This window comes from Polypterus senegalus, chromosome 1 (assembly GCF_016835505.1).
Source record: "Polypterus senegalus isolate Bchr_013 chromosome 1, ASM1683550v1, whole genome shotgun sequence".
Taxonomy (NCBI): domain Eukaryota; kingdom Metazoa; phylum Chordata; class Cladistia; order Polypteriformes; family Polypteridae; genus Polypterus; species Polypterus senegalus.
In genome coordinates, this window is record NC_053154.1 from 40,616,948 (window position 1) to 40,635,903 (window position 18,956).

Consider the following 18,956-nt stretch of genomic DNA (forward strand, 5'->3'; position numbering starts at 1 on the left):
CTTTTTAAGGTCATGCCATAGCATCTCAATTGGATTCAGGTCAGGACTTTGACAAGGCCACTCCAAAGTCTTCATTTTGTTTTTCTTCAGCCATTCAGAGGTGGATTTGCTGGTGTGTTTTGGGTCATTGTCCTGTTGCAGCACCCAAGATCGCTTCACCTTGAGTTGACGAACAGATGGCCAGACATTCTCCTTCAGGATTTTTTGGTAGACAGTAGAATTAATGGTTTCATCTATCACAGCAAGCCTTCCAGGTCCTGAAGCAGCAAAACAACCCCAGACCATCATACTACTACCACCATATTTTACTGTTGGTATGATCTTCTTTTTCTGAAATGCTGTGTTCCTTTTACGCCAGATGTAACGGGACATTTGCCTTCCAAAAAGTTCAGCTTTTGTCTCATCAGTCCACAAGGTATTTTCCCAAAAGTCTTGGCAATCATTGAGATGTTTCTTAGCAAAATTGAGACGAGCCCTAATGTTCTGTTTGCTTAACAGTGGTTTGCGTCTTGGAAATCTGCCATGCAGGCGTTTTGCCAGTCTCTTTCTTATGGTGGAGTCGTGAACACTGACCTTAATTGAGGCGAGTGAGGCCTGCAGTTCTTTAGATGTTGTCCTGGGGTCTTTTGTGACCTCTCGGATGAGTCGTCTCTGCGCTCTTTGGGTTATTTTGATCGACCGGCCATTCCTGGGAAGGTTCACCACTTTTCCATGTTTTTGCCATTTGTGGATAATGGCTCTCACTGTGGTTCACTGGAGTCCCAAAGCTTTAGAAATGGCTTTATAACCTTTACCAGACTGATAGATCTCAATTATTTCTGTTCTCATTTGTTCCTGAATTTCTTTGGATCTTGGCATGATGTCTAGCTTTTGAGGTGCTTTTGGTCTACTTCTCTGTGTCAGGCAGCTCCTATTTAAGTGATTTCTTGATTGAAACAGGTGTGGCAGTAATCAGGCCTGGGGGTGGCTACGGAAATTGAATTCAGGTGTGATACACCACAGTTAGGTTATTTTTTAACAAGGGCACAATTACTTTCTCACACAAGGCCATGTAGGTTTGGATTTTTTTCTCCCTAAATAATAAAAACCATCATTTAAAAACTGCATTTTGTGTTTACTTGTGTTATATTTGACTAATGGTTAAATGTGTTTGATGATCAGAAACATTTTGTGTGACAAACATGCAAAAGAATAAGAAATCAGGAAGGGGGCAAATAGTTTTTCACACCACTGTATATATATACAGTAATCCCTCGCTATATAAACGCTTCGACTTTCGCGGCTTCACTCCATCGCGGATTTTAAATGTAAGCACATCTAAATATATATCACGGATTTTCTAACTGGTTCGCGGATTTCTGCGGACAATGGGTCTTTTAATTTATGGTACATGCTTCCTCAGTTTGTTTGCCCAGTTGATTTCATACAAGGGACGCTATTGTACATATTACATATTAAATAAAACTCCTCAATGATATACGATATGCTTCCCGTGCGCTGCTTCGTACACTTAAAAGCTCTAACAGCCCATATTGATTTTTCATTGTTTGCTTTTCTCTGTGTCTCACTCTCTGTGAGAAATACAGGCAGATACTTATCCATCATGCAATACCATCAGGGAGACGTATGATTGTCCCCATTATCTGCTTCTGACGGAGGGGGTTTGAGCAGAGGGGCTGTTTGCACAGTGGCTGTTTGCTTAGAAGATACGGACGCACCTGTAAAAAAAATGCTGAAAGGCTAACTTCACATTGATCCCTTCATTGCGGCCGATTTATTGCGGTGCTTGCATACTTAAAAGCGCACCAGCCCTATTGATTTTTGATTGTTTACTATACTCTCTCTCTGACATTCCCTGCTCCTGACGGCGCACCTTGAAGAGGAAGATATGTTTGCATTCTTTTAATTGTGAGAAAGAACTGTCATCTCTGTCTTGTCGTGGAGCACAGTTTAAACGTTTGACTAAAGGGTGTTCCTTCATGTCTAGAGGGCTCCAATAATGTTAAAATACGTATTTATAAGGTCGTAAACAGGTTTTCAATGCTCTAACTGCGAAAATATTAGATTTATAAATAAAGAATCCTACTTCTTGGAAATCCATTTATCTGGCTGGAGCGGATCAACCGCTATAAACAAGGGTTTACTGTATAACTGCGGAGAATATTTATAAACAGTGTGGGAGAGTTTCTAAGAGCTTAAAATATATAAAAACAACCATACAAACATATGGTCTCTACTTCGCGGATTTTCACCTATCGCAGGAGGTTCTGGAACACAACCCCCGCGATCGAGGAGGAATTACTGTATATATATAAAACAATTACATTGACAATCAGGTTACGTTATTTTCAAAATGTTTCCTTTTCTTTTTCTTTCCTTCTTTATCACACTACTTATCTGCTGCGAAGCGCGGGTATTTTGCTAGTATTACATATTTGTGAGTGGCAACATTATGTGAACTTTTGCTTTCAGTATCTGGTTTAATCCCCCTTTCCAAATCATTAACTTTATTCTTCTTTAAATAACCATTCTTTGGTAGAACGACTTGTGTGCTTAGGGTCGTTGTCTTACTGCATGACCCACCTTCTCTTGAGATTAAGTTCATGGACAGATGTCCTGACATTTTCCTTTAGAATTCTCTGATATAATTCAGATTTCATTGTTCCATCAATGAAGACAAGCTGTCCTGGCCCAGATGCAGCAAAACAGGCCCAAACCATGATACTTACTACCACCATGTTTCACAGATGGGATAAGGTTCTTATGCTGGAATGCAGTGTTTTCCTTTCTCTAAACATAGCGTTTTTCATTTAAACCAAAAAGTTCTATTTTGGTCTCATCCGTCCACAAAACATTCTTCCAATAGCCGTCTGGTTTGTCCATGTGATATTTAGCAAACTACAGATGAGCAGCAATGTTTTGTTGGAGAGCAGTGGCTTTCTCTTTGCAACCCTGCCATGCACACCATTGTTGTTCAGTGTTCTCCTGATGGTGGACTCATGAACATGAACATTAGCCAATGTGAGAGAAGTTCCCCTGGGGTCCTTTGTGACCTCGCCGACTATTACATGCCTTGCTCTTGAATTGATCTTTGTTGGTCGACCACTCCTGGGGAGGGTAACAATGGTCTTCAATTTCTTCCATTTGTACACAGTCCGTCTGACTGTGGATTGGTGGAGTTCAAACTCTTTAGAGATGGTTTTGTAACAGTTTCCAGCCTGATGAGCATCAACAACTCTTTTTCTGAGGTCCTCCGAAATCTCCTTTGTTCGTGCCATGATACACTTCCACAAATATGTGTTGTGAAGAGCAGACTTTGATAGATCCCTGTTCTTTAAATAACACAGGGTGCCCACTCACACCTGATTGTCATCCCATTGATTGAAAACACCTGACTCTAATTTCAGCTTCAAACTAACTGCTAATCCTAGAGGTTCACATACTTTTGTCACTCACAAATATGTAATATTCAATCATTTTCCTCAATAAATGACCAAGTATAATATTTTTGTCTCATTTGTTTAACTGGTTTCTCTTTATCTACTTTTAGTATTTGAGTGAAAATCTGATGATGTTTTAGGTCATATTTATGCAGAAATATAGAAAATTCTAAAGGGTTCACAAACTTTCAAACGCAACTGTACACTAAACATTTAAATATCTTGTTGGACATGCTGGAAAATAGAACTCCAAGATGAAGCTTACTTTTTATTTCTGAGGCTGCAGATTAAACAAGATAAGTAATTACAAAGCTTTAGCTTTTAGCTGTAGCTTATTAGTATTTGACTGTATACTTCTTAACTCATAATCCCAGACAGTATCCAGCAGTGCTTGGTGTTTTCTCTTCTTTAATGTCACATGAATCTAACCAGCGGGTACTTGATAATGTGTGTGCTGCCCTTGCTCGGATGATTATGACCTGCCTACCATGTGTACCTGTTGAACAGGTAAGGTTTGGTATCAGATAGATTAATTAAGTTGCCTGTTCATTTGCAGGCAGGTTTAGGCTTATTGAATCAAAAGATAATGATGCAGACTTTCATTTGTCATGTCTTAGGTTTTTCCAGTCTTCCTGCAGCACCTTCCTTTAAAAGAAGATTTAGAGGAAAACAGCACAATATTTAACTGTTTGGCTTTCCTGTACAGCAAAAACCAATCTCTGGTAAGGGATTCCTTGTAAGCTTGCAAGGTAGAGAACTTCACCTGATGTCGAAATTTCATCCGTTAAGTTTTATTATTAGGTTCTTTATGAAAATGAAGTGTTAGGGTGTAAATATTCTTTAACTGCATAGTTTGGTTTCAGTCATTTATTATTTTAACAATATATGTTTGGTTTCTGACTTTGACTTAATTCTGCCATAATAGGACCTGGACAGGTAAAGCTGGTTAGTAGAATGATGGATGGAGACTAATTATCACATTCCTTGTTTTGAATTTTTGTTTGAAATTTCCTGATAAATCAAAAACAAACTTGTTTTGGATACATGCGTGTGTAATATCATGTAACATGTTAGTGTGGAGAACATTAACATTTTTTGACTGCTTTTGACTTGGTTATATACAGAATCCTGATTTTTGTCATTATTATTCCTCACCAGAGGTGTATTTTCCAGGATGGGAAATACTAAACAAAAGGTAACTGTAAGCTCTATGGCTTATCAACACATGAGGTCAGTAGTTATCACAAATTACAGCTGCATAAAGGCAGGTTGAAAAGGATATTAATTATCAGTACATAACATGTTTGGTCATTCCAATAGTTAAGTTGTCCCAGTACCTCACTGAGATACTTTTTTATAAAAAAAAAAAAAGATTTCTTTTTATAGTATACAATGCATCCAGAAAGTATTCACAGCGCATCACTTTTTCCACATTTTGTTATGTTAAAGCCTTATTCCAAAATGGATTAAATTCATTTTTTTCCTCAGAATTCTATTTACACACAACACCCCATAATGACAACGTGAAAAAAGTTTGAGGTTTTTGCAAATTTATTAAAAATAAAAAAATTGAGAAAGCACATGTACATAAGTATTCACGGCCTTTGCCATGAAGCTCAAAATTGAGCTCAGGTGCATCCTGTTTCCCCGGATCATCCTTGAGATGTTTCTGCAGCTTAATTGGAGTCCTCCTGTGGTAAATTCAGTTGATTGGACATGATTTGGAAAGGCACACACCTGTCTATATAAGGTCCCACAGTTAACAGTTCATGTCAGAGCACAAACCATGCATGAAGTCAGAGGAATTGTCTGTAGACCTCCAAGACAGGATTGTTTCAAGGCACAAATCTGTCGAAGGTTACAGAAAAGGTTCTGCTGCTTTTGAAGGTCCCAATGAGTACAGTGGCCTCCATCATCTGTAAGTGGAAAAAGTTCGAAACCACCAGGACTCTTCATTGAGCTGGCCGGCCATCTAAACTGAGTGATCGTGGGAGAAGGGCCTTAGTCAGGGAGGTGACCAAGAACCCAATGGTCACTCTGTCAGAGCTCCAGAGGTCCTCTGTGGAGAAAGGAGAACCTTCCAGAAGGACAACCATCTCTGCAGCAATCCACCAATCAGGCCTGTATGGTAGAGTTTCCAGACAGAAGCCACTCCTGAGTAAAAGGCACATGGCAGCCCGCCTGGAATTTGCCAAAAGGCACCTGAAGGACTCTCAGACCACGAGAAACAAAATTTTCTGGTCTGATGAGACAAAGATTGAACTCTTTGGTGTGAATGCCAGGTGTCACGTTTAGAGGAAACCAGGCACCGCTCATCACCAAACCAATACCATCCCTACAGTGAAGCATGGTGGTGGCAGCATCATGCTGTGGGGATGTTTTTTAGCGGCAGGAACCGGAAGACTAGTCAGGATAAAGGGAAAGATGACTGCAGCAATGTACAGAGATATCCTGGATGAAAACCTGCTCCAGAGCGCTCTTGACCTCAGACTGGGGCGACGGTTCATCTTTCAGCAGGACAACGACCCTAAACACACAGCCAAGATGTCAAAGGAGTGGCTTCAGGACAACTCTGTGAATGTCCTTGAGTGGCCCAGCCAGAGCCCAGACTTGAATCCGATTGAACATCTCTGGAGAGATCTTAAAATGGCTGTGCACCGATGCTTCCCATCCAACCTGATGGAGCTTGAGAGGTGCTGCAAAGAGGAATGGGCAAACTGGCCAAGGATAAGTGTGCCAAGCTTGTGGCATCATATTCAAAAAGACTTGAGGCTGTAATTGCTGCCAAAGGTGCATCGACAAAGTATTGAGCAAAGGCTGTGAATACTTCTGTACATGTGATTTCTCCGTTTTTTTATTTTTAATAAATTTGCAAAAACCTGAAGTAAACTTTTTCACATTGTCATTATGGGGTGTTGTGTGTAGAATTCTGAGGAAAAAAATGAATTTAATCCATTTTGGAATAAGGCTGTAACATAACAAAATGTGGAAAAGGTGATACGCTGTGAATACATTCCGGGTGCACTGTATGATTCATTATTTTGTTCCAGGATCTCACTACCCGTTATGTAAAGCTGTACTTCTTGGATTCTGTCTTAAATGTTCTTTATCGTTATTTTTAGTGATTTGCCTGTGTACAATTCACTGTTTTAACTCTTAAGAATTCTCCTTGATCAATTGTACCTATGCCTTTGATGATTTTAAAAGCCTGGATTAGCTTCCTGCTCAGCCACCTTTGCTTAATATGAAAGAGGACTTGTCAAAGGAGGGCGTGCCATATATGGAAGATCAACTGCAGAAGACTCTTTGAGTGTTTTCTGTCATAAGTGGTCGATGACAAAGTGGGAAAAGCAACTGAGAAATATGCAATGATTAGGAAAGAGCAAATAATTCTTTTTCTGAGTTTTATACCCATAGAAAGATGAGTATCATGCTTATTGCTTCAGAAAATAATCAGTTTATATTGAACAATATTGGTATCCTGGTGTAACCTCCTGCAAAGATCACAGTTTAATTCCCAGTGGGCCACTGTCTCAGTGTAGGTTGTTACTGTTTCTGTTTGAGGTTTCTTTGGGTACCGTTATTCCATCTCATTTTCTAAAGTTTTTGAATTAATTTGCAATAGTAAACTTGTTCAATATGCGTATGTGATTATATATATCTATACTAATAAAAGGCAAAGCCCTCACTCACTCACTCACTCACTCATCACTAATTCTCCAACTTCCCGTGTAGGTAGAAGGCTGAAATTTGGCAGGCTCATTCCTTACAGCTTACTTACGAAAGTTGGGCAGGTTTCATTTCGAAATTCTACGCCTAATGGTCATAACTGGAAGGTATTTTTCTCCATTAACTGTAATGGAGTTGAGCTGGAAAGACGTGGGGGGCGGAGTTTCGTGTGACATCATCACGCCTCCCACGTAATCACGTGAACTGACGGTCAACACAGTACGTAGAAAACCAGGAAGACCTCCAAAAAGCGCTTAAGAAAACATGCATTATATAATTGAGAAGGCAGCAAAACAATAAGAAGCGAGCGAGTGACATATACTACCATATTCATGAGTGCTGCTACCTCGGAAAGAAAGCAAGGTGTAAACCTAAACTTTAAATTAAGTTCATAGACAGGCTACCGCTGGCGTTTCACATGCCCACAGGTAATGCGGGATACAAGTTTAATGAGAGGACGCAGGATATAAACGAGAGTTTTGATCACTTTGTAACTAAGTTAAAATTGTAGGTGAAGGGGTGTGCTTATGCAAATTCCGAGAGACTGTGTTTGTGGGGGATTGACAGTTAAGGCGGGTTGGGGAGTCACGTCATCATCTCCCCTCCCATTCATCTCATCTCGCTCTGAGCTGAGCTCCGTGCTACGCCGTCTTCAAGCAACAACCGTCACACTGCCACCAAATACTCACAGAAACATCCACAAGTTAATACACACGCTGTCTCTAGAGTTTCTCCACACTGAATCCTCCAGGCACTACTTACAAAAGGTTACATTGACAATCGTGTTACGTTATTTTTAAAATCTTTCCTTTTCTTAGCACAAGCACAGCTGAGAAGCTTCGATGCATGTGCTCCATAACGCGTTAAAAATAATGCATTTAATCACACTTTGCATTACAAGCAAAGGGAGCTTTTGTCAATGCATGATTTCCTGGTACACCGATTACATTGATCAGCGCATCCCGATTCATTTTACCCTCGCACCACCTTAGTTTGAGAAGAAGTATGAAAAATATGAGGTTAACACAGAAAAACAGATCACCAATTCAAGCTTTATGAATAATCGATTCGCCATCAATAATTGTTTTGGTAAAGCCATACTCAGTGTAATCCTTCTTCCATTTTATAATTTTTCCGCCACTAGCCATGATTAAATGAATGGCAAAAAAATAAGAGCGAAGCGAGGGTGACTTATTTAGGCAGGAATATATATGACAGCAACACTCATGACAATGTCAATCATGTTACGTTATTATTAAAATGTTTCCTTTTCTTTTCATTACTTCTTTAACACACTACTTCTCCGCAAGGCGGGCTGGTATTTTGCTATATATATATATATATATATATGAATGACCTCCAAAGAGCGCTGAGACTTTTGATATCGTGAATGTGTCTGCAAAAACTGGGGTCTCCTGCCCAGCAAAAGTCGAGCAGCCAGCGCGCGCACACATAGCTGTGCCGGCCTTTGTTAAGTCAAAGTGAGCACTTTTAATTTTTTTCTTCCTCCCCCTGCGCTATAGCCCAGACAAGTGCAAACACGGGACCCCTTTTCTTCACCACGGCAAAATAATATTAAGGCGATTCACACTTTCTTTTGCACGTATACGATTATGAGGTCCTCAGCTCGGATTATGAAGATACGCACACAGTGGAGGACTGACAGTGCCATCACAGCCGATTAATGGCGGGGCGTCTCACCAGTCTACACAAGACCCACCGCGACTGTCCCCAAAAGCCGATCATAACGTCAGCGAACACATCTCTCTATACTACATAAAAGAAAAAGGCAACTTTCCTTTCTTTACACCTTTTTTCCTTTTATCCCAAACCAAAGCCTTTCTCTCTTAACACTGCAGAGGACACAAAACTAATTTTCTTTAATTGCCGGTAAGGCACATTACCAGAGGCAGAAATTTAAACGTTCACATAGAAAATGTAATTTCTATATCACAGCCGTCGTGTAGCGCCTTTCAAAAGGGATCAACTACCGAGAGATGATCCATATACATTTTAGCTGCTGTTAGTTACTTACCTGTTGTGTTACACAGTCTTTAAAATGTAGTTTACCCAACCACTCCAGTAGTGCTCAATGTACCTGTACTTCTTAAAACGTTAATGTTTTACTGTTTAATAACTTATAGACTATATTTTATTATTTTTCCCTTGCACTCAGTGACCAAAGCTATACACACACATATAGACACATACAAACATACACACAAGTATATGTATGTGTGTATATATATATCACCCTATATATATATATATATATATACACACACACACCCTATCTATATATATATATATATATATATATATATATATATATATATATATATATATATATACACACACACATACACACATATATATAATTTGTGTGTGTGTATGTATGTATGTGTGTGTATATATGATGTAGATAGATATAGATATATATATGTGTATATGTAGATATATATATGTGTATATGGAGATATGTATGTATGTTTGTATGTATGTGTGTGTGTGTGTGTGTGTGTATATATATGACAGCAGCAATCCAAGCTGTGAGAAAACAGTAAAAAGGTGGCGTGTCAGACGTCATGGTACATTTTCTGATGCAGCTAGACGAAAATAACTTAGTGACGCTGCCACCAAATACACAAAACAATTACTTTGACAATCATGTTACATTATTTTAAAAATGTTTCCTTTTCTTTTTCATAACTTCTTTAACACACTACTTCTCGCTGCCAAGCTGGTATTTTGCTATATATATATATATATATATACATATATATATATATATATATATATAATCTATACTAATAAAAGGCAAAGCCCTCACTCACTCACTCACTCACTCATCACTAATTCTCCAACTTCCCGTGTGGGTGGAAGGCTGAAATTTGGCAGGTTCATTCCTTACAGCTTCCTTACAAAAGTTGGGCAGGTTTTATATCGAAATTTACACGTAATGGTCATAACTGGAAGCAGTTTTCTCCATTTACTGTAATGGAGATGAGCTTCAACGCCGTGGGCGGAGTTTCGTGTGACATCATCACGCCTCCCACGTAATCACGCAGTACATAGAAAACCAGGAAGACCTCCAAAAAGCGCTGAAGAAAACATGCATTATATAATTGAGAAGGCAGCGAAACAATAAGAAGCGGCGAGTGACATATACAACCATATTCATGAGTTCTGCTACTTGAAACAAAGCACGATGTAAACCTACACTTTAAATTAAGTTCATAGACAGGCTGCCGCTGGCGTTTGTAATTTAGTGCCTGCCCATATAAGGCCGTCCGCCAGCGCAATCCAATAGCAAACTGCCACGGGTAAATATTCACGGGTGAAGGACTGTGCTTATGGAGAGGAAGATGAGATGGTCAGGGTGGTGTTTGACACAAACTCAGTGAAACTGCGAGAGAAAGTTTTAAGTGCCAGGACTAAGGTAACATTAAATACAGCCATGGACATAGCACAAGATGGCACCAGCACAGCTGGGAAACTTCGATGCATGTACACCGAGCGGCTCACGTGAACTGACGCAGTGCACAGACAAAAAGCAACAGTTCCAAAGAGCTGAACAAAACCGAATTACACAATTGAAAAGGCAGCAAAAAAATATGAAGCGTCTGATACATGCAAGCATATTCATAAATCCAACTACTGCGGAAACAAAGCACACGGTGGAAAAAGTCAATGTCCCGCTAAAGGAAGACAGTGTAAAAAATTCCGTGCATGCAGTGTGTCAGGTCTCAGATAAAGAAGAAGACGAGCTGTTTATTGATGCAGTAAGAAACGAATCGATGAATGAAACCTGTCATCTTTACAACGATTGACAAACACGGAATGTAACTTGAACACAACACATCCTACAAATACGAACCTGATTGAAAGAAATAATGATAATCAAATCCTTGATGACAGCAACACTCAGTAACACTCACAAAACAAATACTGTATATTGACAGTCATGTTATGTTATTTTTAAAATGTTCCCTTTTCTTTTTCTAGCTTTTTAACACACTACTTCTCCGCTGCGATACGCTGGTATATATATATGTATATATATATCCCTATCTACATACTCGAATAATGGATACTTTATTCGCCATCAATGATTGTTTTGGTAAAGCCATACTCAGTGTATTCATTAGATGAACGGTAAAAAAGTAAGAGCGAGGGGAGGATGACTTATTGAGGCATGCAGGCTGTAGTGCGCGTCAACTCTATCTGAATTGCGCGATCACATTTAAAAAAATATATCTTTTCAAGTTCTATTTAGTCCATATGTGTCAAACTCAAGGGCCGCGGGCCACATCCAGCCCGGCGTGTAATTATATCCGGCCCGCGAGATCATTTTATATACTGTATTATTGTTATTAATGGCCCGGGTATATGAAGCGCTGGTAACACAATAAACTACAGATCCCATAATGCAGCGCTTCAGCTGCCTTGCCGAACTCTTACCGCGTTAATCAAGTCTAGCTTATGATGCTGCAAGTTATTGCGAAGCTAGCTCACACGATGCTGAAGAGAAAAGTTGATTCTGAAAATAGAGCCTTTAAAAACCGATGGGAGGCTGAGTATATGTTTACTGAACCCGTGTGTCTCATTTGTGGAGCTAATGTGGCTGTAATTACAGAATTTAATCTAAGACGGCACTATGAGACAAAACATCAGGGTAACCTGAATGCAATGCAGAAGATACAGAAAGCAGAATAATTAAATAAGAATCTGACACTTCAGCGGACGTTTTACCGTGCACAATCACAAAGTGATTTCAAGTGAAGCTGCTTTTATGGGAGACACAAATGCACCAGTGCACCTTGCCCCACTTTCCCTGTTGCCAAGTAATGTTAAACCAAGTTGTCACTACGGTGTTCCCAAATCGCACTTTGCTGATAAACTGAGCGCACTGAGTTTGCACGGCGCTTTGGTGACTTTGAAGAACAAAAAGTCCGTCTACATGCGGCTCGAACCTTGTGCATGTTTGGTAGCACATATCTGTGTGAGAAGCTCTTCTCAGTGATAAAGACTAACAAAACAGCACACAGGAGTCGCCTCACTGATGAGCACCTGCAATCCATCCTGAGAATCTCCACAACACAGAACCTCACACCAAACAGAAACGAACCTGTTGCCAAAAAAAGATGCCAGGCGTCCAGCTCTAAAATGACATATGAGCAAAGACAACTGAATGATTTGATTTGTTATTGCTGAAAGGAACACATTTTATTTATATTTCTAGGTTTTGTTATGCAGCATGTTCATATTTGAATTTGTATAATTTTGACAGGATATATTTTTATGGAGAGCAAAATCTTTTGGGATATTTAAAATCTAAGTTTATTTTTATATATAAAATTACATAAGAGTAAAGAAATTTGAATGTTTGTTCTTTTAATGTTTACTTTATTTCTAACTTGTATAATTTAGACAGGATATATTTTTATGGAGAGCAAAATATTATAAGTTGTTTAAGGTTTGAGTTGATTTATTCAGGAATAATATTCCTGTCTGTTTTACCATTCCTACCAAAGATATTTCTGTCGACTAAATAAAAATTCCTTCTATTTAAAATTTAAATAGAACTTGAACAAATCGATAGTTCATAATATCCACGCAGACTTGCACGTAAGAGCGGAGTTATCCATTTTAACAAGCAGCGTATTGCACTGATACGAAATAGCTGTGTGTGTATATATGTAGATATGTATGTATATGTATATATATGTTTATATATATGTGTGTGTGTATGTATACATATATATGTATTTGTGTGTATATATGTGTGTGTATGCATATGTATGTGTATATATGTAGATATATATATGTATGTATATATGTGTATATGTATAGATATGTATATATATATGTTTATGTGTGTGTGTGTAAATATATATATATATATATATATATGACAACAACACTCATCACTCACAACAGTGACAAAACAATTACATTGACAATCATGTTACGTTATTTTCAAAATGTTTCCTTTTCTTTTTCATTGCTTCTTTAACACACTACTTCTCGCTTGGCTTGGTATTTTGCTAGTAGATATATATATATAAGATAGATAGATAGATATGAGAACAACACTCATATCAATGATAAAACAATTACATTAACAATCATGTTATGTTATTTTTAAAATTTTTCCTTTTCTTTTTCGTACCTTCTTTAACACACTACTTCTCCGCTCTGGCCTGGTATTCTGCTAGTCTATACTAATAAAAGGCAAAGCCCTCACTGACTCATCACTAATTCTCCAACCTTCCGTGTAGTTAGAAGGCTGAAATTTGGCAGGCTTATTCCTTACAGCTTACTTACAAAATTTGGGCAGGTTTCATTTCGAAATTCTACGCGTAATGGTCATAACTGGAGCCTATTTTTTCATCCATATACTATAATAGATGTCTGCTCGATGTAATTTAGTGCCTGCCCATATAAGGCCGTCCGTCACCGGCAGTCCAATAGAAACACTGCCGCTAAATATTCACGGGTGAAGGACTGTGCTTATGCAGACGAAGATGAGATGGTCAGGGTGGTGTTTGGCACAATCTCAGCGAAACTGCGAGAGAAACTTTTAAGTGCCGGGTCTTAGCTAACATTAAATACAGCCATGGACATAGCACGAGATGCCACCAGCACAGCTGGGAACCTTCGATGCATGTACACCGAGCAGCTGACGTGAACTGACGCAGTGCACAGACAAAAAGCAACAGTTCCAAAGAGCGCTGAACAAAAACCGAATTACACAATTGAGAAGGCAGCAAAAAAATATGAAGCGTCTGACACATACAAGCATATTCATAAGTGCAACTACTGCAGAAACAAAGTACACGGTTGAAAAAGTCAATGTCCCGCTAAAGGAAGACAGTGTAAAAAAAAACCAGTGCATGCAGTTTGTCACATCTCAGATAAAGAAGAAGACGAGCTGTTTATTGATGCAGTAAGAAACAAATCGATGAATGAAACCTGTTATCTTTACAACGATTGACAAACACGCAATGTAACTTGAACACAACACATCCTACAAATACGAACCTGATTGAAAGAAATAATGATAATCAAATCCTTGATGACAGCAACACTCAGTAACACTCACAAAACAATTACTGTATATTGACAGTCATGTTACGTTATTTTTAAAATGTTCCCTTTTCTTTTCATAACTTCTTTAACACACTACTTCTCCGCTGCGAAGCACGAGTGCATATATATATATGTATATATGTATATATATATGTATATATACATATATGTATATATATATATGTGTATATATATATGTATATATATATGTGTATATATGTATATATATATATGTGTATATATATATATATGTGTATATATATATGTATGTATATATATATGTATATATATATATGTATATATATATATATATGTATATATATATATATATATATATATATATATATATATATATATATGTGTATATATATATGTATATATGTATATATATATATATATACATATACACACCCCAATCTACATACTCTCAAATAGACAAACCACACGCCGTGGCGCAATGGAAGAGGCTTTGCCTCTAGCGCAGACGTCCGAGGTTCGATTCCCGAGAGGGGGTGCAGTGAGTGTGTACGCCTGATGACCCCAAAATTAGGGAGATTATTTCTCTCTAAATAATAAAAACCATCATTTGAAAACTGCATTTTGTGTTTACTTGTGTTATATTTGACTAAAGGTTAATTGTGTTTGATGATCAGAAACATTTTGTGTGACAAACATGCAAAAGAATAAGAAATCAGGAAGGGGGCAAATAGTTCTTCACACCACTGTATATGTGGATGTATGTGTGTGTGTGTATATATTTAAAGGAATTTGAAGAAAACTACCAAGTCATGTAGTAGAAACTTTGGCAGTATTTTAAAGGCATCTGGATGAGATTAAGGGTCAAGATAACATAGTATGAAACTTATTATGAAGTGTTATCTATTTATACCCAGGACCCATCTTTTTTGCCAGGTGCCACTGTCTAATGCTTTTATGAGACAAGACATCATGTACAGTGAAAGGATATACAATCCACAGTGAGGTCATTCCTTCTTTACTGGCATGTTCATATACTTTGTCACTACTAGGGTGTGCTTTTTTGCCATTCCCTTTCCACACTTTTACTAGCCACTCACCACATAGTGCAAATGTGTCTGAAAGGCCAATAACCCAGTACTGCTAGTCATTGGCTGCCTGTACTGGACAAAGTGATATCTGAGAATTGATTGACTTTTAACAGTTGTGTAATTGTACTGTTGAATGGTCTCCGAAGACCGTAAATACTGAGCACTGAACTATCATAACCAGCCAACATTTATTGTGGAATCTAGAAGCAGGCACAAGCATCAGATATTTCTTAGTTTTTCTTTAGATGATGTTTTTATCCAAGACGACTTATCACATTTGAGGTACAATTGGTTGCATTTCTTTTGTTTTTCCAATAGGAGCATAGGCAGATGAAGTTACTTGCTCATAGTCACAGTGTCAGTAGTGGGATTTGAACCCACAAGTTCAGGGTTTGAAGTCCTAAGCCTAAACCACTATTTCATTTCAGTTATTAATTTAATTAGACGTCAGTCTGTGTGATTAATTTATTTTCTTTTTTAGGTTTGTAGGTTTATGCCTACTGGGACTGTTACTTTGGCTTGTTCTTGCTCCCTTTGAAATCCTATACCAGAGTAATGGAATTGCGCCTCTGTTTCATAGTTGAATAACTGATCCAGGAGGAACAATGCAGATTATGTTCTGACCTTGGAACCGGAGACAGACTCTTTACCCATTGCATGGATATTTTAGGGGTCATGAAAATTTGCCAGTCCTTTCTACATGTGCTTTGTAGAATTGGAAAAACAGATGATTATGTACTAAGTAGTATCTTGTGGAAGGTTCCTCGAGATTATGGAGTTTTGGGCTGCTACTTCCTGTATTTACAGAGCGAAAGTTGTGTTTGCATATTTGTTAATTATTGAGATCTATTCAATATAGTAGTTGAACTCTACCAAGGGTTCTTTTTACTTTTTGGTATATGCAGTATAGGGAAAGTATTGTAGTTGTGCAAAGATTTGATTTTGAGAATTTTGATGAATCAAGTATTAGGTACAAAACGTAGATTTCTATTAACTTTTGGGCTATTTCCATTAACCAGAAGTGGTACTTTACCTCTGTTTTATTTAACTTTACTTTTATAATAATTGTACAATATATATAATTTGACTTGTTGTTGATGGTTCTTTAATGTACATAATATAAAAATGTAATCATTGTCTTGCAGTTTACTCCTCAAATATCCATTCCTATATCTAAGTATGCAAGAAAATCTAGGGGAGACCACTTTATATATATATATATATATATATATATATATATATATATATATATATATATATATATATATATATATAATTTATAGATGATGTCCCCTTGGCTTCATCATACTGTGATCTATTTTACACACTGTACACGTTTGCAGCTCAGTGTGATGCTTTTGGGATGGGAATTGGTACATTCAAATTTGTGGACATGATTCTCTCCCTCTCTTCAGGTAAGAGGTGAACAGCACCAGTCCTATGTGAAGGAATTCAAGTATCTTGGGGGCTTGCTTATGTGTGAGGGAAATAGTGACCATTAGACTTATCATCAAATTTGTAGAAAAGCAGCAGTTCCATGAAGGTTTGTATGAGAATGTAATGGTGATTGAACAGGACCCAAATCCTGTCAAAGCTTTTCATTACATTTTTTTCCTGTGTGCACAATTTTGTATGAATCATGGATGTTTACAGTTGGTTACCGTCAGTAGTTAGGATATTTCAGATCGGTGGAGTTAATGTTTTCCCAGTATTCTCACATCACCATCCAGCAGAAATGGGCATACTTGCTCCTTGAAGGTCATTGAGGCTACCGTTTTCATCCATTTAGTTTCTTAATTAGCACCTATCTCATTTAGTTTATTGAAAATGTCATTTAATTTAGTTTTCTGCTCCTCCTTCCCTTGGTATTTCTGCTATCTTGGACATTTTGTCTAGCTTGTATTTTATTTTTCTAGAAAATCAACACAATATTCAAGAATACAACAGAAATAGGGATGTATTATAAATCATATTGGTATCGGTCTATTTTTAATGTTTTAGAGCATTTTTGTACATTGCACTTTATTCAGTTTTTGCTTTTTTACGTTGTGGATTTTGTTTCTCTGGTTTTATTTTGACTTGAATTGAAATTGTTTGTTTTGAGTAACATCTTGTTTTTGTTGTTTATAAAACACTCTAAGCAACATTACATGACCAAATTCAGTTGGATCAGTGATGTCATCAGATAGGAGTCTATAAATATGGCAGCATTTGTGTCCTTAGATAGATAGATAGATAGATAGATACTTTATTAATTAGATAGATATGTACTTTATTAATCCCAAGGGGAAATTCACATAATCCAGCAGCAGTATACTGATACAAAAAACAATATTAAATTAAATAGTAATTAAAATGCATGTAAAAGCAGACAATAACTTTTGAGTAATGTTAGCATTAACTCCCCCGGGTGGAATTGAAGAGTCGCATAGTGTGGGAGAGGAACGATCTCCTCAGTCTGTTAGTGGAGCAAGACAGTGACAAAAGTCTGTCTCTGAAGCTACTCCTCTGCCTGGAGATGACACTGTTCAGTGGATGCAGTGGATTCTTCATGATTGACAGGAGTTTGCTTAATGCCCGTCACTCTGCTACAGATGTTAAACTGTCCAACTTTACTCCTACAATAGAGCCTGCCTTCTTAACAAGTTTGTCCAGGCGTGAGGTGTCTTTCATCTTTATGCTGCCTCCCAGCACACCACCGCGTAAAAGAGGGCACTCGCCACAACCGTCTGGTAGAACATCTGCAGCATCTTGTTGCAGATGTTGAAGAACGCCAACCTTCTAAGAAAGTATAGTTGGTTCTGACCTTTATTATACAGACCATCAGTATTGGCAGTCCAGTCCAATTTGTCATCCAGATGCACTCCCAGGTATTTATAGGTCTGCACACAGTCACCTCTGATGATCACAGGGTCCATGAGGGGCCTGGGCCTCCTAAAATCCACCACCAGCTCCTTGGTCTTGCTGGTGTTAAGATGTAAGTGGTTTGAGTCGCACCATTTAACAAAGTCTTTGATTAGCTTCCTGTACTCCTCCTCCTGCCCTCTCCTGATGCAGCCCACAATAGCAGTGTCATCAGCGAACTTTTGCACGTGGCAGGACTCTGAGTCGTATTGGAAGTCTGATGTATATAGACTGAACAGGACCGGAGAAAGTACAGTCCCCTGCGGCGCTCCTGTGTTGTTGACCACAATGTCAGACCTGCTGTTCCTGAGACGCACATACTGAGGTCTGTCTGTAAAGATAGTCCACGATCCATGCCACCAGGTATGAATCTACTTCCATCTCAGTCAGCTTGTCTCTAAGGAGCAGAGGTTGGATGGTGTTGAAGGCGCTAGAGAAGTCCAAAATTATAATTCTTACAGCGCCACTGCCTCTGTCCAAGTGGGAGAGGGATCGGTGTAGCATATAGATGATGGCATCCTCTGCACCCACCTTCTCCTGGTATGCAAACTGCAGAGGGTCGAGGCTGTGGTGGACCTGTGGCCTCAGGTGGTGAAGCAGCACCCGCTCCATGGTCTTCATCAGATGTGACGTCAGAGCAACAGGCCGGAAGTCATTCAGCTCGCTAGGACATGATACCTTTGGGACTAGTGTGATACAAGATGTTTTCCAAAGCCTCGGGACG

General features: G+C 38.4%; 1 protein-coding gene across 1 annotated transcript in view; it reads left to right on the plus strand.

Moving 5' to 3' along the window:
- The window catches only part of ipo4 (importin 4), a 162,391-nt gene that overhangs the window by 134,065 nt on the left and 9,370 nt on the right, over positions 1-18,956 (plus strand). The window contains exons 27-28 of the mRNA XM_039747609.1: positions 3,815-3,947; positions 4,058-4,162. Of these exons, the coding sequence (XP_039603543.1) occupies positions 3,815-3,947; positions 4,058-4,162 (238 nt within the window). The remainder of the gene's footprint in view (positions 1-3,814; positions 3,948-4,057; positions 4,163-18,956) is intronic.